The sequence below is a fragment of the Amyelois transitella genome, chromosome 27 (assembly GCF_032362555.1).
Source record: "Amyelois transitella isolate CPQ chromosome 27, ilAmyTran1.1, whole genome shotgun sequence".
NCBI classification, from domain to species: domain Eukaryota; kingdom Metazoa; phylum Arthropoda; class Insecta; order Lepidoptera; family Pyralidae; genus Amyelois; species Amyelois transitella.
The window spans coordinates 1,199,040-1,224,536 of record NC_083530.1 but is presented as its reverse complement, the minus strand read 5'-3'; the positions used below and the strand labels follow the sequence as shown (position 1 = coordinate 1,224,536).

Sequence of the window (25,497 nt, the reverse complement as noted above, 5' to 3'; positions counted from 1 at the left end):
TAAAGCGCACACGCGTTTCAAATTTGGAATGTTACGATGTAAAAATAATAAAATGCGAAGTTATTCTTTTAATTTCTGGCCAGTGTTGTTATTTATGAAGTGATAAGACTAGATCTTGCATTGTCTATGCCTGATTTCAGTGTGATAAACTAAATAGGTTGTGTTTCGTCATTGCTTGAGTATTATTTTTAGAGTTGTTAAAGTCAGTTGGTGCGACTGGTCTTAATTTAGCAATGCACATCAGTGTGAGTATGCCACGGGGCTGGCTTCCTTATTTTTATTCTAGAATACATTTTACGAAAATACATTGGCTGTATAAGTAGGTATCTAAGAATGTCGTTTTTAAAAATGTAAAGTTCTAATCCGTGTTTATGGTTATATGAAAGCGTGAAAGTTGGTATTCGTGCTGTTAAATTAACGACTTTTAAACACAACACAAATACCTAAATGGAAATTTTATTTGTCTTGTTCAAAATCGTTTTCTTTACAACTATAGTTTTGTAAATAACTTAACCTGAGCTAATGAAATACATATTTTTTATCATTACTTTCAGTTCAATGCGAATTGAAAAAGTGAAATTTGTATCTACTATGCTCTTAGTCTATACAAATATTATTTATGTTTATTGAAAAACGTTGATACACATAAAAAAATCATACATACATACATAGTCACGTCTTTATGCCTCACGGGGTAGACAGAGCCAACAGTCTTGAAAAGCTGAAAGGCCACGTTTAACTGCTTGGCGTTCTGATAGAATTGAGATTTAAATAGTGACAGGTTGCTAGTCCATCGCCTTAATGAAGAATCCCAAGTTTCAAAGCCTACAAAATCATGTTATAGATTATACTCATTCATCTCATCAGAGGCCGCCCGCGACTTCGTCCGCTATAAAACCCTATCATAACCTAACAATCAATCCCGCGGGAACTCCGGGATAAAAAGTTTATGTTATTCTGGGTCTTCAGCTACCTACATACCAAATTTCATCGTAATCGGTTCAGTAGTTTTTGCGTGAAAGAGTAACAAACATCCATACTGACATCCTGACATACTCACGAACTTTCGCATTTAGGTTAATAAGTAGGATATAATATTCGGAAAGATTAAGGAAATTCTTTAACTGTTTTAAAGGTAAGTAGGTACCTAGTACCTACCACTTTTAAGAACTTACTACTCTACTGGTGGGGTGTTACTCTACCACGGGCCAAGAAATGTCAAGCCGTTAATCCTACTACTATTATAAAGGCGAAAGTTTGTATGGATGTATGGATGTTTGTTACTCTTTCACGCAAAAACTACTGAACCGATTACCATGATATTTGGTATGTAGGTAGCTGAAGACCCAGAATAACATATAGGCTACTTTTTATCCCAGAGTTCCCGCGGGATTGATAGGGTTTCCATGCGGACGAAGTCGCGGGCGGCCTCTAGTAACATTATAATAGTACATACATACATACATATAATCACGTCTATATCCCTTGCGGGGTAAACAGAGCCAACAGTCTTGAAAAGACTGGCAGGCCACGTTCAGCTATTTGGCTTTAACATAGAATTGAGATTCAAATAGTGACAGGTTGCTAGCCCATCGCCTAAAAGAAGAATCCCAAGTTTATAAGCCTACCCCTTAGTCGCCTTTTATGACATCCATGGCAGAGGACTCAAATAGTTATCTACAGGTTGCTAGCTATATAAAGGTTGTTACAAACTTAATATCCTTCTTTTTTTTGGGTGTCTTTCATAATACCTACATTGTAAAATGACTATCACTTAAACGTCTTGATATTAAAATATCATAATTACTTTTACTGTCACTATTTGAATCTCAATTTATCATTAAGACGAGCCGCTGAACGAATACTATCGATAAAATTGCTTAAAAAATAATATAACTATTAGGTATCTTTTTTCTTTTTATTTACAGCAAAAATACATTTACATCATATTATTCACCTTAACATAAGCATATACTAATAATTACTAAGTATATTGTAAAGAAACAAACAATAATATTAGTAGGTATGAATGTATGTTTGTTTGCACGCACATAACGCGAAAACAATTGCCCTGATAAGAATGCGGGTTTCACAGATCTATTTGTTTTGCTCCAAATAAAACTCTGATATCCCACGCGAACGACGTAGCTGGTATTCAAGTTTAGCTGTTGTTAGCAACAAAAATGAAATTGTCACGCGGAAATCAGAATCATTCATATGGAATATTTCACACATAAATTATAAATTTATTACGATATACATCTAATTTTTTTTAATATTTTTATAACAAAAATACTAAATACCGCCGCGTAACGGAACGGGCCGTGCGCGCGAAAACTAAATAACCATGTGACCAATTATCTGTAAGGTACTTAATATATTAAGTATAATATTCAATTCAAAGAAATTAAACATAAACATTAGCTTAAATTAGAAACAAACCTTACTTTCAGTTTCTAGTAAAAATCAATTAAATATTATCAAATTTAAAGTCATAGGCCTAAATGTTCCGATGGTATCGTTTTAAGGCGACGTCAGGTTTTTTTTAAATTTTTTTACACCGTGGGAGGCAAATTAATGGCCTTGTTTGGTCATTCTACAATGAAAATTATGACCTCACCCACCAAATAAACAAGGTAACAAATCCTTACATGTGTTTTTTGATAATTTTATTTGGGTTTTTAATTAATTGGACGATAAAATTCAATTCGACGGTCGCTTCTAGTATTTTTGTGTGGGGTTATGATTTTAAGAATGCAATTAGGAGATGATAGAATTTTAATTAATGAGATAGGAGATTAAAAGCTTTCTTGCCAGTTTGGAAGCGAACCAAAAAGTAACATGTTTCCACTTACCAAGCCCTTGTTAATATATCTATTGTTTTATTCACATCCATCAATTCTATTCATGCAAAGTCAATAAAAAAAAACAAAATAATTTTTTTCTTATTGATTTGAACATGAAACAGAAGAAGATTGGTGACCAGAGAAAAAAAAACCTAATATTTTTAATAAAACCTTTAAATATTTTTAAATAATAACGGCGGAGTTAGAGCCTAAGACTTTTTCTATTATCATGTTTTAAACTCTAATGTGGCAGGCAAGCTCGAAAATACTCAAACGAGTATCCTGAGTTTAAAATGCCATTCCCTTGACTAACTTTTACGATCTGCACGGGAAGAGAAGCAGCTGGCACGCACCACGTTTTCTACGTTAATAAAGCTATGCGCTACTCTAAATAGATATGGCGGTCATATTTTCATTTAAAATTTGTCACCAAATTCAGAATCAAAGAATTCGAAATATTCAAAAAATTCCGTTTAACCCTTCAGTGTTAATAGTGCTGTGATTTGTTCGGGTATCGCGTCGAGCGATCTGTCGATAAATCTTGTGTTTTACAGCTGGGCGATAAGCATCGCACCACGTGGGGCGCTAGTGAGGGGACGTAGCTTTTATCGTGACGTGATGATGGGATGTTAAAATAAGTGCTTTAATTTATTAACGGAATAAAACTAGGAATATTTTTCATTTCTATTATTATTTTATAGATTTATTTTTAACGTCAAATCATAAAATCAATGCCAAGTTTTTCTCTGAGCAGAGTCGACGGTCGAGTTTATAAGGTATTCGTGTCAAAAAGCGAGTCTTTACTTATATAGGTTATCTAGGTTCAATTCCCACAGCTCGCAAGAATAATTATGGAAGGAAAAACATCATGAAAATTCAGCAACTGCACATTCAGGCAATTGGATTAGTAACCTTGATCCAAACTGGCTTTTCTTGCTGAATCGTAAACGTCAGATGGAGAACGCTTCGTTTAATTAACTAAATGACCCGCTCCATACATAGTCCTAGGTGAACCTCTGACTCACTGCCTTATTAACAAGAGGATGATTATAAATAAATTCTATTTTATTTTGAAAGCCCCAATTTCTTTGCGACGATACATTTAGGTACAGTATTTCAATATAAAAAGTTGGCAAAATAGTTTGCAGTACGTGTGATGTAAGCTTTAAAAAAACAACAATTAATTGTATTGATTCTATATTTTTAGTTCCCAGTTATTTTGATAAAGTTGGCAACATGAATGAATTATTTGTAAAATGGACTCTCAAAGCGGAGCGCCGGTTGACGAATGAAACCTATTTGGATGTCTGCCAACATTCAGTACCTATTGTAACAAAAAGTCAACCTATATAGCCACGTAATGTCTGAGCTAGAGCTACGCTTGGACTGGACATAATTTTACTGATAACCTCTTTTATAAAATTCTAATCTCATTAAAGCATTCGATAGTTTTTTCCAAAAATTGTGGTGATACAAATCTTTATTATGCATCAGTTTTCATTTGAAATTGACATCTTCTGTGGCGATATCTCTACGCCACGAGTGACAACAGCCAATCACGCGACGCTATCAGCCTCTATCAGCGAAGAGTCTAAATCGCGCAAGCAAAGATTTCACGGATTGGAGCATATACACAATCTCCGACACAACATTATTGTTCCCGCTACATCTTAGATCGATATAATTAAGCCATGGTCTTCTTACTTTGTCGAAATAGTTCATAAAGGTCAGACAAAAGTCACTGACCGTATCTGAGTATCCAACTGCTGGATCTTGGCGAAAGGTACTTCTCCAGTAAAGAACATTCGGTACAAAGGCAATAAGGATGATGGTTTTAGAAATTTAGAATCAGATTTTTTTGTATTTTATTAAGATTTTTGTTATATGAGTTATTGCAACCTATTTATAAATGTTACCGTTTTGTGTAGGCAGTTATTTTTTTGGTGTCAGTTCATTAGTGTCCAGAATTTATTTTAAGAAGTTGTAGATATATCAGGAGGAAACTTATTTGTTTTGTTGAGTCTAGGAATAGATTATTATTCTCATATATTTGAGACCTCCGTGATTTAAATGTGAGAAAGCAATCCAAATCTTACGGTGAGGGAAAACATAGTGAGAAAAGCTGTACATTCAGGCAACTGTATTTGTAACCATTATCGTTCCAAATAAAGTAAATACAGGTTAGGTTTAGACAAAGCTTGCGAGGGTCATATGGGAGTCGCTTCGTGTAAAAACCTGACTATGACCAGCTGGTGTCGAGATTTTTCACTACATTAAAGTGCTTATTAAAGGTGCTATTCTCTTTGTCAATTATTCTATCCGCACTCCCCGTCGTGTCTTTCCATATCCATGGCAAAATGATTAAGTGTTCCTATTTTGAAAAGCCGAGAACAAAATGGCACGAATCCATTCCGTAATAATAAGCCCGGAACTGCCTTAATAACCACATAACACCTTTCATAGTATCGCATTAATCGACAAATCACAACACTACTGACCCGTCAGCTGCATACATCACCCTACCTCCCTTGAGATGGTGTCGACGATAAAAATTACTTAAAACACCAAACATTTAACATCTTGCCCTCAACCCGTCTCTTTCTCTCACCAAATTGCTTGTACACCGAAAAGGGACAACCATCATTAATTTCAAACAATAACCCCAGTTACAAAGATAATAAAGTTCAGTTTAAATTGTCTTTTTTCATTTATCAGGATCTAAGCAATTCTTCAAAGAGTACGTGAGGTTATTTTGGTGATAAAAATATTGTATAATTGATTGTGCCACAGTTTGTGAGATTTTGATGTAGATTGTGTCCAAATTGATTTAGGCTGTGCCCTGTGTGACTGTAAATGAGTCAAATTTACGTTTGTTTTTATGTCAGAGGCCTTTATTCGATGTTGTCATATCTCATATGTTTTGTTACCTGTGCTTTAGTTTTTTTTTTAACTTTCCGTGTGAAATGTCATTTCGGTTTGGTAAAGTAATTTTATTAAATCATTGCCCAAGTCAATAAAATCTTTTTTTTTAAATATCTTATCAACTTCTTAGATTATAGATCCATCCTCTTTTATTGAAAATATTAATAAAAAAAATATTTATTTATTGTGGTTCCCACACGGCACCAATAAAAAATTAGTAGCAGTAAAATAATAGTGACACCAATGAAAAAACGAAAAGGACTACTCTTTCTCTTTCCCATGGATAACGTAAAACGCGACTAAGGGATAATAAACTTGGGATTCTTCTTTTAGGCGATGGGCTAGCAACTCAAGCCAAAAAGCTGAATGTGCCATTTCAGTCTTTTTAGGACTCTGCTCTGTCTGTCCCGAAAGTGATATAGACGTGACTATATGTATGTATTTGTTTATTACAAATTTTTTTTTCTGAAAAGATTATGTTTACACTTCACTAGTTTTTACGATATCTAATTATTATACAAAATTTACATGTTATTTTTTTGTTACAGGTTGAAAGCAGCATAGGGACTTTTTAAAATGCGAAAAAAGAGAAAAACGACAATAAAATGTAAATATTTACCAAGCAACAAAATCAATTTATCAATGTTAATCCATAGACAACAAGATGTGCTCACAAAAACCAGACAGAGACTGGGTTTAGTGTAATGAACAATAACAAAACGTACTTGACATTTAAGATTTAAAAATAAAACAAGAGTTGAGCGGACGACAAAAACATCTTACCCGTTCGGAAAGCAAACCTCGGACCTTTTAAAATCGAAAAACAAATAATTAATCTACGTTTAAGGTGATTGCTTTTATTTAAACATTTTGGGGACTGCCGCCTTTTCTGTTTATTTAGCTGCCTCCAAAGGGTATTTGAAAAACAGAACAGTGAAAGAAAACAAAACCCGATCGCATTTACCAGAAAGACTACCAATTTAAATTTAAGAAGCACCATTAAAAGTTAAATAAACTAATATTCAAAATTTAAAAACGAACAATTTTTCAGATGATATTCTAAATTGAAAAAAAAATATTCAAATGAAATGTAAAAAATAGTGACGTGCAGTGCGATTCGAAAAAGTGATCGATAGTTTTTTAATCTGTGCTGAAGTGTAGTGTCAAAGTGGCAGGAGACGAGCATCTGGACATGCTGGGGGGCCCCGAATGGGGGCAGCGGGAAGCGACCCCCCCTAGAGATGCTCCCCTGCCGAGTTTTGGCTTCACACAGGAGCAAGTCGCGTGCGTTTGTGAGGTAAGTGAACTATCTAATATAATTTTGTTCTCCTTTAATTTTAAGTTATAATGACAGCTCTGTTAAATTCATTCATTGTAGGTTCTATCACTGTCACTCTTATTTCGTGACTATCTGCCCGTGACAGCGCTTGCTTGAAAAGTTTATAACTTTCTTTCTGTCGCTATTATAATATTAAATAAGGATACCAAGATTAACAAGTACCAATTTATTTTAAAAATAACACATTACACTCCTACACACATTGCGTCTTCATCTTATTAATTACTAACTGTTGCCTGCGACTTTATTCACCGCAAAAGTTTACTGGCAATCTTTCATCTCCTCTTTTAACCCGTTCTCCCCCCTTTTTTCGTAATAAAAATTGTGTTCTGCCTAAGGGTCAACACTATCTCCATACCACATTTCAACAAAATCGATTTAGTGGTTTAGGCGTGCAAGCGTAACAAACAAACAGAGTTAATTTTGCATTTAAATATTAGTACTAATTTAGCAGGAATTGATCAAGTTAGATTCTACTATCGTATTAAAACTATAAATTAACGGTATCTTTTTCAAACTGTAATCTGAATAATCATTTTGATTTAAGAAAACTTATGAATTAATTGGTCAACTTAGTCTATAAGTAAGTACATCCGTCGCCCGGCCCACGCAGCCACGCCTTCCGTAACCGGATATCCGGCCCGGTTGCTAAGCGACTGTTTGTTTAGCAACCGCACTTGAGGGGGTGCCTTTTATCGATGTCGATATAAATCGGTGAATGTCCCTATTTCTTTAAAGTTTGTTTTGCAAATTATAGATACTTACCAACATAAAAATGTTGTTTGATTTTGAACATTAATTTTATGAACACTGCGGTCAAAACATTGTATTTGCAATAATAGAGGATGTTACTCTTAGCAAATTTAGATTCCAAATTGTCATTTTAATGATTATCATAGATTCGTTGCAAAATAAGTTACGAAAACCATTCATTCATATAATTACGTTTTGCGGGGTAGACAGACAGTCTCGTAAAGTCCACATTCAGCTGATGGCATTAAGATTCGAAATAGTGACAGGTTACTAATCCATCGCCTAAAAGAAGAAACTCAAGTTGAATAGCCTTACCCTTTGTCGCTTTTTACGACTTCCATAGCAAAGTGGTCCTGTTTAAAAGTGCCCAGAACAATACGGCACAATTTTAAACACACTGATCTTTTTTTACTCTTAACACGAGTACTCAGCTAAAATATTTGAACCTTCGCCGATATTGATACTATGTTTGTTTGTTTGTATGTAAACTCTTTATTGCACATAAAAATAAATAAAACAAATTACAAAACAGTTATTGGATTTAGAAGAATAATGTAAGTACAATGGCGTACTTATTCCCCTTATGGGATTTCTTCCAGTCAACCAAAAATATTTATGGATCTAGTACTGACCATAATCTCCCCAAAATATACCTCATCTCCGAACCCCGGGTACCAATTATCGAGACACCCTGACGCGCCCCGCCCTGCCATTACGCCATTACACCAAAACCGCCCCGTGTAACCGATACGCCATTAACTTAAAAAGATTATTGTAATACTGTTTCAATTTATTTATATCATACTTTTCACCGATGCAGTCTGAAGGAAAGCTTCCTTTTTTATTTATTTTTTCTGTGTCGTGTGGTTCCCGGCACCAATAGAAAAAAGAATAGGACCACTCCATCTCTTTCCCATGGATGTCGTAAAAGGCGACTAAGGGACAGGCTTACAAACTTGGGATTCTTTTTTAGGCGATGTGCTAGCCCATCTGTCACTATTTGAATCTCAATTCTATCATTAAGCCAAATAGATGAACGTGGCCATTCAGTCTTTTCAAGACTGTTGACTCTGTCTACCCCGCAAGGGATATAGACGTGACCATATGTATGTATGCCTATCTCTGAGACATTAAGCTCTGTCTACACTGTAAGGCGATAAAGGCGTAATTTGGAAAAGGGATACTAATAGAATGTGTTATGTTTGCATGCAAAGGTTGCGGAGGTCAGATGGGAGTCGCTTCGTGTAAAAATCTGATCATCCAATCCACTCTTCTTCCTCCCGGCTTTAGTCCCGGTTGCATCCTCACCGCTCTGGAGAGGAGCCCGGGGTATGCCTTTGACCACGGATCCAGGATTTAATGACTTAGGGTTACGAAGCGTGTCCCATTTGAAGTCCGCAACCGTTGCAGGTAAACCTGACCCATATTGGATCGATCATGGTTACACATTCAGCTGCCTGAATGTGCAGGTTTCCTCACTATGTTTTCCCTCACCGTAAGAGCATCGGTTAGTATTGAAACTAAAGTAGGTACTATTACTATGTAAATAGTCATTGGTACATGGCCGAGGTGGGATTCGAACCTGTGCCAATTCGACCACGGACGCTCTTGATCATCAAATCCACTATCATGGTCAAAAGGTGTACCCCAGGGTCCTCTCCAGAGAAGTGAGGATGTACCCGGGGCTAACGCCAGGAGGAGGAAGCTTTTATGTCGTGTGGTTCCTAACACTTTAGAACGGGGCCACTCCATCCATTTCCTATGCAAGTCTGCTTCCAAGTATTTCGTAAATGGTTACCAAAGGAATAGGCACGTTCATTTATACGTTGACGGCCTCTGTGGCGCGGCGCTTGTCTGTGACACCGGAGGTCCCGGGTTCGAATCACGGTCAGGGCATTATGAGAAACGCACGTTTTCTAAGTCTGGGTCTTGGATGTTTATTTATCTAAGTATTTATTATAAAATATAGTATCGTTGAGTTAGTATCTCGTAACACAAGTCTCGAACTTACTTCGAGGCTAACTCAATATGTGTAATTTGTCCCGTATATATTTATTTATTTATCTATAACAAGTTTCCATTCTGGTCTGCTAGTTAGCGAAGAAAAAAAATGGCTGCCTTTTCGGCATAGAATGTCAAAGTCAGTCTAAAAGAGAGCAAAAAAAAATTGGGATTCTTCAACACGTGATGGGCTAACAACCTGTCATTGCTTATCTCTGAGACATTAAGCTCTGTCTGCACTGTAAGGCGATAAAGACGTAATTTGGAAAAGGGATACTAATAGAAAAAAATAATGGTTAAAATATACCTTAACTAATGAGTTTGGATGGCCAAAATTATAAAGCACATTCAATTATAACACGGTGTTACAACACCCCTCCATTACGCAGTGGGGAAGTCCCCATGAAGGGAAGATATTTTGTGGGAGATTATTATTTGGATTACGGACATAATTTCAATGATTTAATCTCGTTATTGTTCGTAAAATTGGTAACCTAATATTTTGATGGTAAGTTCTACCTTAATTTGTCAACGGGTTAGTTAAAAAATATTTTTTTTTAATCACGACCCATTCATAGACACATAACTTTTTTCAGAATCCATTTATTTAAAAAAATATATGAAAAAAAGATACTTTTGTACATTTGACGATCGAATTATAAAATTGGAATTTATCCCCAAAGTTAAAAAAAAATGTTCTCTACATATTTTTTTTAATGTTTATTTTTTAATAGTTCTCCACCCTTAAACTTGTTTGTTCCTTGAAATTAATGGATAATCTACACAAAATCCTCATCAGATCCTCATTATTTTAACTTTCTGGCGTTATATATGCAATTTAATGAATCTATCAAAACTGTTTCAGTAGTTTTTGAAATATCCCGTAGCATTAATCATCAGGTGCAATACAGAACCTTCTTTTTCGTAGTCGGTTAATAAGTTATGTTCTACATTTGGCTTCATTCAAGGGTGGTCCCAAACAGTTTCGCCATTTTGCACATGTCAACACGTCCGGTCCGCCTAAATCAATAACTCCAAAACAAATAATTTTTTTGTCATAATTTTAACACTACCTCTTGCCTTATGATTTGCTCCAAGTTAAACAGATTGATTTGAATACTAAACATATATAGACACGTCTATATCTCTTGCGGGGTAGACAGAGCCAGTAGTCTTGAAAAGACTGAAAGGTTCCGCTAAGGTTTGTATTGAAATTGAGGTTCTAATAGTGACAGGTATCACCTACAAGACGGACTATTTGTCGGCCTCTGTGGCGCAGCGGTAGTGCGCTTGTCTGTGACACCGGAGGTCCCGGGTTCGAATCCCGGCCAGAGCATGATGAGAATTGGACTTTCTCTGATTGGCCTGGGTCTTGGATGTTTATCTATATAAGTATTTATTATATTTATTATAAGATATAGTATCGTTGAGTTAGTATCTCGTAACACAAGTTTCGAACTTACTTCGAGGCTAACTCAATCTGTGTAATTTGTCCCGTATATATTTATTATTTATTTATTAGTTTTACAAGAGGAACCCCAAGTGTGTAATTATTTTACTATTACCATTCTTATGAGGCAAACCATAACAAAGAATAATTTTATTTGTATCCTAACAACTCCTGTGGTAAAATTATAAGCAAAATAAAAGAAAGAATTTAAAATCAATACACATTCGTACTCAAACCGCCTTATTTGCATTCTTAGAAATATCAAAAGAATTTTTGGCTTGCATTTTTGCGTAGGCGCAACTAAACAGCTGCGCTTACTAAACATAAACACGTTTCTATACAAACTTGGCCTCTTTACCGGTGGGATAGGCAGAGACTACGTCTTTCCGTTCGCCATGCTACCTGCAAATTTCTTTCGCTAAACATGGTCACGTCTATATCCCTTGCGTGGAAGACAGAGCTAACAGTCTTGGAAAGACTGAATGGCCACGTTCAGCTATTTGGCTTAATGATAGAATTCAGATTCAAATAGTGACAGGTTGCTAGCGCATCGCCTAAAAAATAATCCCAAGTTTGTTAGCCTATGCCTTTGTCGCCTTTTACGACATCCATGGGAAAGAGATGGAGTGGTCCTATTCTTTTTTTATTGGTGCCGTTTTAAATGTAGTATAGTGCTGTTAACCACACGGCACTATAATACTTACACTATAGGATATACAATACGAGCAGATTCTTTCAGCTCAGCCAACATTCCTAGCCTTTCATCTAATCCACGATTACTCCCACAGGTTCTCCAACAAGCTGGAAATATCGAGCGTCTAGGCAGGTTCCTATGGTCTCTGCCGGCGTGCGAGCGACTCCACGCCCACGAGTCGGTGCTGAAGGCGAAAGCCATGGTGGCCTTCCACAGAGGGAACTTCAAGGAACTTTACAGACTGTTGGAATCCCACACGTTCAGCCCGCACAATCATGCCAATCTTCAGGATTTGTGGTTGAAAGGTGAGCGATTGTGAACATACATACATACATATATAGTCACGTCTATATCCCTTACGGGGTAGACAGAGAAAATAGTCCCGAAAAGACTGAATGGCCACGTTCAGCGGCTCGGATTAATGATGGAATTGAGATCCAAATAGTGACAGGTTGCTAGCCCATCGTCTAAAAGAATCCCAAGATTACAAGCCCATCTCGCCTTTAACAACATCCATGGGAACGTGACGGAGTGGGCCTATTTTTTTTTATTAATGTCGTTTTTTTTTTAATTATAAGTAAATATTTTTTTTATATTTATTTAATAATGAACCACATGGCACGTATGTACGTATGTATGTATTTATGTGTGTCATTTCTCCAGCACACTACATGGAGGCCGAAAGGTTGCGGGGCAGGCCGTTGGGCGCCGTCGGGAAGTATCGGGTGCGGCGTAAATTCCCGTTACCCAGGACTATATGGGATGGAGAGGAGACATCTTACTGTTTTAAGGTAACCTGCTTGTGTCATATGATTGTCAATGTCATTGTCATTGTCAAGAGAGATAAAGGTTAGGATGATTTCCACCCGAAGGTTGACTGGAAGAGATTGCATTAGCGATAAGTCCGCCTTTGTACCATGTCTGTCTGTTCTGGCATTAAGAATGGTCCACCATATCTTTCGCATGGATGTCGTAAAAGGCGACTGAGGGATAAGCTTGTAAACTTGGAATTTTTCGGTTAGGAAATAGGCCACGAACCTGACAGTATTTGAATCTCAATTCTATCATTAGGCCGAACAGCTGAACGTGGCCTATCAGTATTTTCAAGACTGTTAAATCCAAATTCAAAATTCAAAATTTTTATTCATTATTATAGGATACTATCATATCGCTTAATAATTGTCGTATGGTTTAACAACTTGGTTGACGTCAAATAAATTACTTAAAAACTAAGTTTACTGCCGCTTCCAAGGCGTCAGTGCAGAAGAAGCGGTAACAAACTGCACTGCAGCATTTTCTTCAACAACGTCAACTTCACAATATTAAATTATACTTAGAACCTCTGTGACACCCGCAAGGGATATAGACGTGATTATATGTATATATGTATGTTTATTTTTTACCAGGAAAAGTCCCGGTCGGTGTTACGAGACTGGTATCTCCACAACCCGTATCCATCCCCGCGGGAAAAACGGGAATTGGCCGAAACGACCGGGCTGACAACTGTACAGGTAGGAAAATAAATTTATTATTCCAAATATTTTATTTATGAAAGCAGGTTGACTAAGCAGATATACAAGTATGATGGGTGTGAAATTGAGTGACAGTATAAAGAACAGCGTGATAAGGGAATGTTGTGATGTGAAAGAAGATGTAGTTACAGGAATAGAAAAGGGTATGTTGAGATGGTTCGGTCATGTGGAGAGGATGAATGAAAGTAGGTTGACTAAGCAGATATACAAGGAAATATGGAGGGAAAGGTCGGAGTGGGAATACCTAGACGAACGTATCTTGATCAAATTAAGGACGTCCTGGTAAAGGGTCAGGTCAAGAGTACCCGAAACCGCCGAGCTTGCATGAAGAGAGTTATGAATGTGGATGAAGCGAAGGAAGTATGCAGAGATCGTGGCAAGTGGAAAGAGGTAGTCTCTGCCTACATCTCCGGGAAAGAGGCGTGATTTTTATGTATGTATGTATGTACTTCGAGCCTAACTCAATCTATAATTGCCATGATAAATTAATTATTTATTTGTGGGTTAAAAGTAACCAACTGTACCTACCAAGGCGTGGTAACTTGATCACTGAGGAAGCCAGGAGTCAGATTTCACCACAAGATTTGCTTGAACGAGCCACGTCATTTTATAGTTAAATTATTTGTAAAATGTGCCGTGTAGTTCCCGGCACCAGTAGAAAAAAAGTATAGGACCACTCCATTACCCATGGATGAGGTAAAAGGCGACTAAGGGATAGGTTTATAAGTTAAGGATTCTTCTTTTACGCGATGGGCTAGCAACCTTGCACTATTTCAATCACAATTCTATAATTAAGTCTAGCAGCGGAATATGATCTTTCAGTCTGTTTTCAAGACTGTTGGCTCCGTCTTCCCCGCAAGGGATATAGACGTGATTTAATATATGTTTGTTTGTAATTTCTGTGTAACTTGTCCCGTATGTATATTTATTTTATTTGTGTTGCAGGTTTCAAATTGGTTTAAAAACAGAAGACAAAGGGACAGGCAGGCAGAACATAAAGATAGGTAAGTCTTATTATACAACTAGCGACCCGCCCCGGTTTCGTACGGGTGCAATATTATAAATGTTTTTATACTTAAAAACCTTCCTCTTGAATCACTCTACCTGTTACAAAAAACCGCATCAAAATCCGTTGCGTAATTTTAAAGATTTAAGCATACAGACAAACAGACTAAAATAGCGACTTTGTTTTATACTATGTACCTAGTGAAGTATGGCGCTGATATAGTTTCTTAAAACGCGGTATTTAAAATGTTTATATATCTTGGGAACCGAGCTTTTCTCGAACCTAGGATTTTGATAAATCGATTCCTTGAGCCGAAAAGCCCCTAATCTGTAACTTTCATGAAAATCGTTGGAGCCGTTTCCGAGATCCTCATTATATATATACAAGAATTGCTCGTTTAAATATATTAGATATCTCATTGAAAACTCCATTTTACAGATAAATATAATTTAGGTCACATTTTATTCCCTTTTGGGGGTAAATAGAGCGAGCAGACTAAAAGGCCACGTTCAGCTGTATGGCTTAATGATGGACACATACATACATACATACATATGGTCCCGTCTATATCCCTTGCGGGGTAGACAAAGGCAGCAGTCTTGAAAACACTGAATGGCCACGTTCAGCTATTTTGGCTTAATTATAGAATTGAAATTCAAATAGTGACAGGTTGCTAGCCCATCGCTTGAAAGAAGAATCTCAAGTTTATGAGTTTATCCCTTAGTCGCCTTTTACTACATCCGTATGAAAGAGATAGAGTGGTCTTACTATTTTTTATATTGGAGCCGGGAACCACACGGTATCCCTAAGATGATATTTGTAAATATTTATGAATAACATTTTAAATTTGCAAATAAAGCGGTGTTATGTTACTAAACATTGCAATTCATTATAACATAATTATCGTATTTCGTCGACTTTGTATTAAACACGATTATATATAACACTAGCTGTGCCCGCGACTTCGTCCGCGTGGAATAGTTATTTTGGTCATCATTAAAGCCCTCAAGGATGAATAATTTTCCCTGTTTTTTCATATGTTCCATTATTTCTTCGCTCCTAATAGTTGCAGCGTGATGTTATATAGCCTAAAGCCTTCCTCGATAAGTGGTCTATTCAACACAAAAATAATTTTTCAATCGAACCAGCAGTTCCTGAGATTAGCGCGTTCAAACAAACAAACTCTTCAGCTTTATTATATAAGATTAGATATTGGATGTCGTAAAAGGCGACTAAGGGATAGGCTTACAAACTTGGGATTCTTTTTTAGGCGATGGGCTAGCAACCTGTCACTATTTGAATCTCAACTCAATCATTAGGCCAAATAGCTGAACGTGGCTATTCAGTCTTTTCAAGACTGTTGGCTCTGTCTACCCCGCAAGGGATATAGACGTGACCATATGTCTGTATGTATGTTATAATATTAGTATAGATTATTTGCTCATTTTACACGTTTGCAAACTCAAATAGTTCGTTTGACTTGTGGCGAAATCTCTACGCTATAAGTCTTAACAACCAATCACACGACGCCATCAGACAAAAACAGTGAATAGTCTAAATCGCGCAAGCAAAGATTTCACGATCTTCTTTTTTTATTATTATTGTGGATGTGAATATACAGAGCCAACGATTAAATGAAATATCAAAATGATCTTATCTCCAAAACCCGAAAATAGATTGGGACTTCTGCTCCGGTGAGTTTGAACAAAGTGTGTGTTTGTCTGCGTAAGGTCTAAACTTTTTGTACCGGTTTAATTTCAAGTCGGGCGTTGAAAGCGGCCTTCAGAAGTCTCAAATGTAAATGTAATTTATAACCTACTATGGGTATGAGGAGGGTATTATATGTAAGAGCAAATATCGCACAAAAAATGTTGTAGCAAGTGCTAACATGTTGTCGTCTCTGCCTACCCCTTTAGGAACAGAGCAGTGTGTGTGTAAAAATTGTGTTATGAGTGTTATCTAGATACCTACTGGCTATCCTATGATTCATATCCCTACCACTGGCGCCATCTAGCGAAAAAAGAAGCAATGACACGTTCAAAAAATTTTTATTCATTATTATAGGATACTTCATATCGCTTAATAATTGTCAAAACAAACAAACTCTTCAGCTTTACAATATTGGTATATATTACTCCGATTTCTATCATCGTGCTGTTAGTTAGCATGAAGAGAGTTATGAATGTGGATGAAGCGAAGGAAGTATGCAGAGATCGTGGCAAGTGGAAAGAGGTAGTCTCTGCCTACCCTCCCTCCGGGAAAGAGGCGTGATTTTATGTAATGTATGTTAGTCCTGGTTATATTCTCACCTGTCTGGAGAGAGGCCTGTGGTGCGCCTGTAATCATAATACTGTTTTGGGCAAGTCAGGTTTTTACACGAAGCGACTCCCGTCTGACCTCCGCAACATTTACAGAGAAATCTTTGAATCATTTTGTTTTTGGCAACCTTATCTATGACAGGCAAAGGGCTTAGCCCGTGCAGCCATAACACGACCATTGCCAGAGACAAGCGAACGTCCGCAAAATTCGAAATTCGAATTGCTTCCGACATTAACCATAGCAACTGTGGCCGTTCCCGCCAAATTTACACCTAACCTCAATATAATTTGAGTTGATATTCGCGTGTTACTACAAAACCAACCAGTGATGTACTTACTTTTATAGGATATCAAATTACGTTGAAGCCAGCCAAATGGATAGGCAAACGTGTCTACTCCCCCTTTTGTTATATTTTAAACATATTTATACCCGCATAGCTTCGTTATTTTTAGTTTGTTATTGAAATTACGAATGGAATTAACGATTTTGCACGTAGCGGTCGTGTTTCCTACTTTTAGTTTGTTAAAGGCGTTTATTTACCTAATAACGAGAATTGCTCTTTTGGTAACGCACGCATTTTAGGTCCATACTATAAAGTGTGTTTATGTGTTCGTATTTTACGTCAAAACCACTGAAGCGTTCTCCATGAAATTTTGCATACATATAATGCGGAATTCAGATAAGGGTACTTTTTACGGGTTCGGAAAAGTGGACGAAACCCAGTATGTTCATATTGTCCTAGGAAGTGGTACGAACCTAGAAAATCACTACAGCAAACTTCGTTTAGTCGCCTAAAACACCCTAATTCTAAAACCACACGGCACACATTGTCATAGTCCAAAAAAAAAATTGTACGATTAATTAAACAATTTGCTACAGTAAACTAAATCTGTTTATTGTTAACGTCATCTTATTCTCAGAACGCTGTTTAAGATATTTCAAGTGTAGGTAAGTATACCTACCTTAAGAATAAGTAATGTTATAATTATAATTTATAACTTAAGCGCTGTATGTTCCCGGCAAACTAGCATAGGACAACGCTATCCATATCTTTCTCATGGATGTAGTAAACGGCGACTAAGGGAAGGGCTTATAAACTGTGAATTTTTCTAGTCGATGGGATAAATTATGTAACCTATTGGATCTTAAATCCATCATTAGGCCAAACATTATAATTCAATTCTATCACCATTTAGCTGAACGTGGATTTTCAATCTTTTTAAGACTGCTAGCTTTGTCTACCCCGTAAGGTATTCATATAGACTTGATTATAGGTATGTATGTATGTTTATAATTAAAATACGCCCACGGATATGCCGTGTTAGGTTCCCCTATTAACAGGGTCAAGAAGGTCAGGCGTGAGTCTCTTTCTCTCTCTCATTAAACCGCTACAAATACCACAAGACTGTGGCAACTGCTTCTCTTCCCGCGTAGATTGAAAAATTCAATCAAGGGATAAGTTCATAAACTTGGGATTCTTCTGTAACTTCTTTCGAATCTCACTCTGATACATACATATAATCACGTCTATTTCCCTTGCAGGGTAGGCAGAGCCAACAGTCTTAAAAATACTGATAGGCCACGTTCAGCTGTTCTCACTATTTTATCTATCTATTAGCTCACTCCTATTATTGTATCTATCCAATTTAACGTTCTCTGTCTACCCCGTTCAGGACAAGGATGTGATAATGAGTGTGCGTGTGCCTTTTAGGTCATGTTTTCGGAGATTGAACAGAAGTCCTTTAACTTTGAGGCAACATTATCACTACACCACATTCTCTTCTTTTTAGATATTTTATTAAGAAATATTATATTTTGAAATACATTACTTATTATGATTACTACATTTTCTAAACTTTTCTAATAATCAATCTACCTAATAAAAAAAATACCGTAATTACAAACTTACAAATTTTTTATTACATTTGAATTCTTAGAGGTGTATGCAGGCAGAGACTGCGTTATTTCACTTGCCACGATCCCTGCATACTTCATTCGCTTCATCCACATTCACAATTCTAAAACATAACATAGTTTATTATAATATAACTATCTAATGTTATCAATAACACGTTATAACGATGTAACCTATAATATTCAGAGTGCGTCCCTGCTTGCTTTTAGTTAGCAGATGTGGCGGTGTCAAGTTACGTATTTCTGTCACATTCGCGCGCGTATATGCCGTCTCGTTTTCACGTGAAACGTTAGGTTTTCATGATTGGAATTTTTTTTTTGTTATTTTGTTTTTTTTTTCGAAATAGGTACCTAGTAGATAGGTATGGAAGTACTTTGTTGGGTAACTAAAATCTATAACTTCGTCTATAAATTTTAAATTACAACTGAAAATTAAAATAAAAACTTTAAAGTTAAAATAAATTAAGTAGATACCTATAACAAAATCAAAAGTGATTTAATTATTTTATGATATAATAATATTGTAAGTTTTATATAGATATTTCGTATTTTTTTTTAAATTTTGCTTATTATTTTTTACCTAACTTAATTTATTTAATACTTTAATAAATAAATATCTATCCGGGTCATTAAGTTAACTTCGAAATAAGTTGTGAGACATGTGTTAGGAGATACTAACTTAAATATACTAATACTAACTATGTTAATAATACGATATTAATGATAAAAAAAAATATTTTCGAATTGTAATAAAAAATTAGACCGAATTGATTAATTGTTATGTTATATATTATTTTCATAATTGTATGTAGCTATTTATGATTTATTTAAAAATCACACAACTGTCTGCATCGTAAGACATATACCTACTATAAAATTATGTAACCATATCCTCAAAAATATTAACTTTTAAAAAAATCACTAAAATCGGTAATTTTACGCGTATCGGAACATTTATAAGTGGTTTTACAAATTTCGTTTATCCCAAATTAACAATAGCCCAATGATTTTGTTTCTTTGTCAGTCAATGGGTCTATAAATAAAGAAATTCTATGAAAAGTCGATCAGGTGGAATTGATCGCATGAATGGATTTTATGCGACCGATGACGCCGGCAAAAAATAAGCCCACTTAAGTTTTTTCAACGATATTTTAAAAGGACGTTATTTTTGGGAACATTAACATAGGTAGTATATATTTAAAAGTTTTAAAAACATTAAATAATTTCAATAGATAAATGAGTAGGTCTATCTTTTTTAAGTACATTAATTTTAGTTTAGAAATATGATTTTATTATATTAAGAAAAACATTCAAAAGTCAAAACATTTTTTTACCGAAAAAAGTCATTTAGAAATTAAGTAAAACTTTACAAACTTTAGGTTTTGTTTTTACTTACGTTTTTCTCAAAACATCTAACGTTTTGTTCAAACTATGTAAAAGATTTGATTTTACTTGTTATAAAAAAATCATTCACGGATATTGATCATGACAATAGCGTATAATGAAGATGCCAGGTATAATTTATCGATGGCACAAGGATAAATAAACAATGGGTGAATAATCCCATATTTTTTCCATCGAAATAGCTCTTACAAATAGCACTTGCGTAAACTGACGAGCTCGCTCTGACAGCCCGCCCCACGAAACCCGACACCCGAGCAAGATGGCGGCCGATTTCTTTTTTTTTATTTTTTTTTGCTAGTACAAGATGTTGATGGTTTACCTTTTGTCTGGGATTTTATAGACATTTTTATTTACTGAAAAATTAAACTTTTACTAGCGTGGATCAGATCTGTACTTTTTCTAGGATTATTTATTTTATATAGATACTTATTCTCTTTTGAACACGTTATCACCATTTATATACCGGTCTGCAGAATAAAATACAAAATAAATATAATTTTATTCACTGACATAAATATTGAGTCGATGTTTTATGACCTATAAACTAAGATTTCTAATATAAGTACAATAGCGATCTTAGAATCTTAATTTCGTCATTGCGCCATCCAAATTTACTTGGCCATCTTGTAATTTAGCTCTGCCTACCCTGTAAGGGACAAAGACGTGATATGTGCATTCTAAGAATAATATCAATCTTTATTTTTTCTGTCGCTAAAACTCGTGGTTACCACAGTCATGATTTATAAATACTAAAATTAATTTGGTCATAGATTAGAGAATATTTCTTGTTTTGTGTTTATAAACAGTTCATCTTGTTTGAAGAGATCCGTATAACTTTGATTAGATAAAAGAAGTTTAGAAAAAGATTCTATTGAAAAATAAATATAACAAGACGTTTTAACATTATACTTATGCTTTTTAACAAAAGCATGAGCAGATAAAATAAATATACCTATATGGGAATGTCATAATAATAATCTCAATTCCATCTGAACTTGGTCTTTTAGTCTTTTCAAGACTGTTTGGCTGTTTATACCCCGAAAGGGATATATAGACTGTATCTATAAGCTGACCCCAAATAATAGCAAATAAAAGCATATCAACCTACCCAAATTTACTGTAAACACAGGGAAGCTTGATATGCAGTTGACAGTCTTACTTATCCACAGACTATATTCAGTTTTTTTCTTTTTTTTTCAGCGGCGGCACCGGCGACAAGCAGTTGGATTCCTCCACGGACGACGACAGTGACGCCCCCCACCAGCCGTCACACGCGCCCCCCGCGCACGCCCCCCAACCCCTCTACCCCCTTTACGAACACCCCCTAGCACATTTACAGTATCACCATACGTGACCTTATTAAATATGTACATACTTATATAAATTTAAACAATAATTTCTTAATATTTTAAATTATTTACCTAATTAATTTTTATGACAAATTTAAGAAAGAAAGGTCGGTCTGAATTGATTCTCATAATGTCAGAATATTATGTGGCATAATTTGAAAACCGCATAATTTTTTTGGCATAAATCATTTCGGAGAAAAGATAATTATGCCAACTGCCAATTATGCCATTTGACAGGACCAAAAAACATGAACCTTTTTTAACCCTAACCTAACCCTTCTTTTCTTCATTCAGAGTTCCAAACAGTTCCTGTAATCAATGAATACTTATAAATCAAAACATTAAATATCATATCATACCCACCTACAAAGAAAATATATTATTTACAGGATAATGAAAAGGAACTTTATATTATTATTTTCCACGTCAAAAACCATTTTATTCATTATTTTATTTCATTACAAGATGCAAAATTCAATATATGGACATGACGATAATCTTTATCGGGTACAATGGTATACAAATTAAAAAATATTTCACTATCTTTTAACTGATTCATGAATATAAATGCTGTGTATATTTAAAAGAACCTGTTTATTATTAAAAAAGAAACTATTATAACCAGTATGCATATTAAATGATATGTGACGTTGTAAAAAAAATGTTAAATGATTCATACAAAATTATTATTTTTTTAATTTCTGCGGTTTCAACAATATTTAATCATTCATTTCTTTTGTAATTGGTATCATTCTGGACAACTGCACATTGCAACTTATATAAGTAAGTAATTATTAATTGCAGTTGTAATTTATATACATTATGCATTTATTTCATACAAAAAAAATATTTCTTAACAATAAAATAGATTCTTTTATTAATATAATTAATTTATAACTTTTATTGTATAAGTTCATATGCCATCTTATTTATATTAATAGAACACAAAATATGCGTAAGTTTCCGAGAAAATCACATACCAAACAATTACAATAAAATGACACCCTCTCCTAAAATGTAAATATAACTTTGCGTAAAATATAAAATTTGATACTAAAATCATAATTATGCATTATTTTTTCGCATAATTAGAAAAATATAGTCATATAGTCTGAATTTGTGATCTAATATTGCTTCCTTGTAAAATTATATTGAAATAAAGTAATATTGTGTCGATTGTTTAGTTAGATTTTTTTTTTAATTGTAATTTATTTAACTGCCCAAAAGGAGTTTGTTGAAAGTGCATTTTAATATTTAACTTAATTGTCTTTACCTGAACTTTAATTTGTAAAATTAATTTCAATTATAAACACATTGCTACAAGGAGGTAATGCAATTATGTTCGAATATTTTATATTTATTTATTTAACTTTGTAGACGCGTTTATAAATAAAATTAATTTTGCAAAGATTTTGTAAAACAATGTTGTTTTATCTTTTTGCAGTTGAACGTATGTATGTATTTTAATAATCGATATAAAATAATAAAGAATAATTCTTAGTATTAAGGAACCAAAATATCATAGTCTTTAATTGACTCTTATTTTGTAAAATTGTCTTCACTTTTGAATAAAAAAATAACAATACTTAGTAGAAATTATAATTCAATAGTAGTAGTACCTAATTATAATTTATAGTTCGTATTCATTTGTTTGCCCATAGCCTTTTTACAAATTATTTATATTCAGAATTCTCAAATTTGTGTATTTCTAAAGTATTAAGAAATAATTGTGAGGACTTTTATTAAAATAAGAGTACATTTGTATAATTATATAGAAAACTATAATTTATTGGTGAAGCGTGTCTATTCGATTGTAAAAATAATTTAGTTTAAGACGCTGCAAGTTAGGTTACTTAATTTTTTTAATGAAAGTGTGTTGTTAAATTATAAATGGTGTTTTATTTATTGGTGAAAAATTTCATTGATTCGTCGTCGCGTTGTAGTAATTATGCCAGTTTTATGAGTTTAACTGGCGGCATTCAGATGGTAAAGATTTTGTAGATAATTAATATTTTTCACTGTCCTGAAAATTTACATACATAAGTACCTACCTACATTACGTCTGTATACTGATTTACTGATAGGCCACGATCAATTCTTTGACTTACGATAGAATAGAGATTCAAATTGTGACAGCTAGCCTTAAAAAAGAATTCCGAATTTATTAGCCATTCCCTTAGTTGACTTGTATGACATCCATGGGTAAGTGTACCATCACGTTTTAAAATTCCTGAAAATTTAATTTTCAAGAGCTGTGTATTTTTGTTTCTTTTGTCCGGATCATTAATGCAATTTCATACAAATTCGCGTTTACCTTGCAAGACGCATTTCATCGAGTAAAACTCGCATTAACTTCATTGTATACATCTGTATTTTGAGTTAGAAAAATACAAATAAATAAAATAAAAAATATTTATTTACTCAAAATGCCACTTCTAAAACTTTAACACTGGTATTCTTATCGTTAACAACAACTTTGGACTCAGAATAGAAACCGAATTCGATGATTTCCCTTGAAACCTTCTTATTTTGGAGGTTATTGCTTGCCATCACGGCGCCAACGTCCAGGCCCCAGAAATGATGACCCCTGTATGCATCGTCGTAGTTCACAGCGGCGTCTCCAGATAAACTGGCTTCGTATTCTAATTCGATTTTGATTGTTCCTCTTGTTGCGTGAAGAGAAGCCAGCACGGCTTGCCCTGGCTGTAGCAGAATTTTCATCCCAGCGGTGGATCCAATGGTAATACTTTCAGATTTCTGCGTATTTTCGCCCCAAGAAGACGTGTAACGGAACGCGGTTGTAACGCCACCGTTTAAGACTTCAAGGTCGAACCCGTACTTAATCTCCTGACCTAATGTCAAGTCTCCGCTTTTACTCCATGACGACGAAACAGTATTTTGTACTGTCTGATGGATTCCGACGTCGAAATCCGCTGGTTTCGTGCTGTTGTTTTCAAAAACTTGTTGCATGACTATAGTTGGCTGCGAGCTGATGCCCAGGATTTTCCCGCGTTTTGGAGTTAATGTCCTTAAAACTTGGTTCCAGCCGTAACTTCGGTACAAATCGTTCCATGGCGTTGGGCTTCGGAGATAAGCGTCATCAGGGCGTCTTCCGAAGTAAGCAGCAATTGCATCCTTTAATTTACCGTCATTCAATTCGAATGTATTTCTTTCTTTGTCCGTTATAACATCGACTTGTTTTCCAGAATAATAAACTTTGAGGTTAGAATGGTCGTGGTCGAATTTTCCAGAAACTTCTATGTCTATGCTTGCAAGGACTAAGGCGGGAAAAGTGAGAAGTAGGTAAATCGACGCCATTTTGAATCTGAAAATGAAAATAATATTATTATACAAAAAAAAAAAAGAATCCACTGACGTAATAGAGGTGATTTAATTTTAAATGTGTTTATGATGGCCATAAACGCAAGTCTTTAACCCATTCGGGATAGGTAGAGCCAACACTTTGAGGCAACGTTCAGTAGGTTGGCTTAATGATGGGAGGCAGTTGCTAGCCCATCGCCTTGAAGGTGAATCCAAAAAAACACAATGACGAACACAATGAACCACCATTAATAAACAAAAACCGTAAAATAAAAAAATAACTAAATTTCTTCTGCGTAAAACAAAAACCATAGAGTTTAGAAGCCAAAAACACCCGATCCTATACTAGGCGTGTCCTGGGTTTGAGAGAGCCCAGGACACGCTTGTACCACGATCCTTGACTGGGTAAGTGTGGACACGAAGCGACTTGTGACGACATCTCACAACATCAAATCAAACAACTACTGTCAATCATCGCGAAGAAATTGACGCGCTCAACCAATAGCAGCGAAGAATCTAAGACGCGATTTCAAAGATTTCACGGATTGGAGCTATATATACAACCTCCGACACAACATTGTCGGAGCCGCGGTTCCCCAGGCATAACACCTAGCCTGGCGGAAGATCTTCCCTTTGGTGGCGGTCGA

General features: G+C 35.2%; 2 protein-coding genes across 2 annotated transcripts; one reads left to right on the top strand and one right to left on the bottom strand.

The window, feature by feature from the left end:
* On the top strand, window positions 1-22,972 carry LOC106142155 (homeobox protein six1a). The gene is made up of 7 exons (XM_060952097.1): window positions 1-245; window positions 6,317-7,065; window positions 12,100-12,310; window positions 12,669-12,796; window positions 13,412-13,516; window positions 14,483-14,541; window positions 21,381-22,972. The coding sequence occupies exons 2-7, from the start codon at window positions 6,961-6,963 to the stop codon at window positions 21,532-21,534; spliced, it is 762 nt and encodes a 253-aa protein (XP_060808080.1). The 5' UTR covers window positions 1-245; window positions 6,317-6,960; the 3' UTR covers window positions 21,535-22,972.
* Window positions 22,973-23,950: 978 nt separating this feature from the next.
* Window positions 23,951-24,850, bottom strand: LOC106142115 (spherulin-2A). The gene has a single exon (XM_013343740.2). The coding sequence runs from the start codon at window positions 24,845-24,847 to the stop codon at window positions 23,951-23,953; it is 897 nt and encodes a 298-aa protein (XP_013199194.2). The 5' UTR covers window positions 24,848-24,850.
* Between the last annotated feature and the right edge of the window lie 647 nt (window positions 24,851-25,497).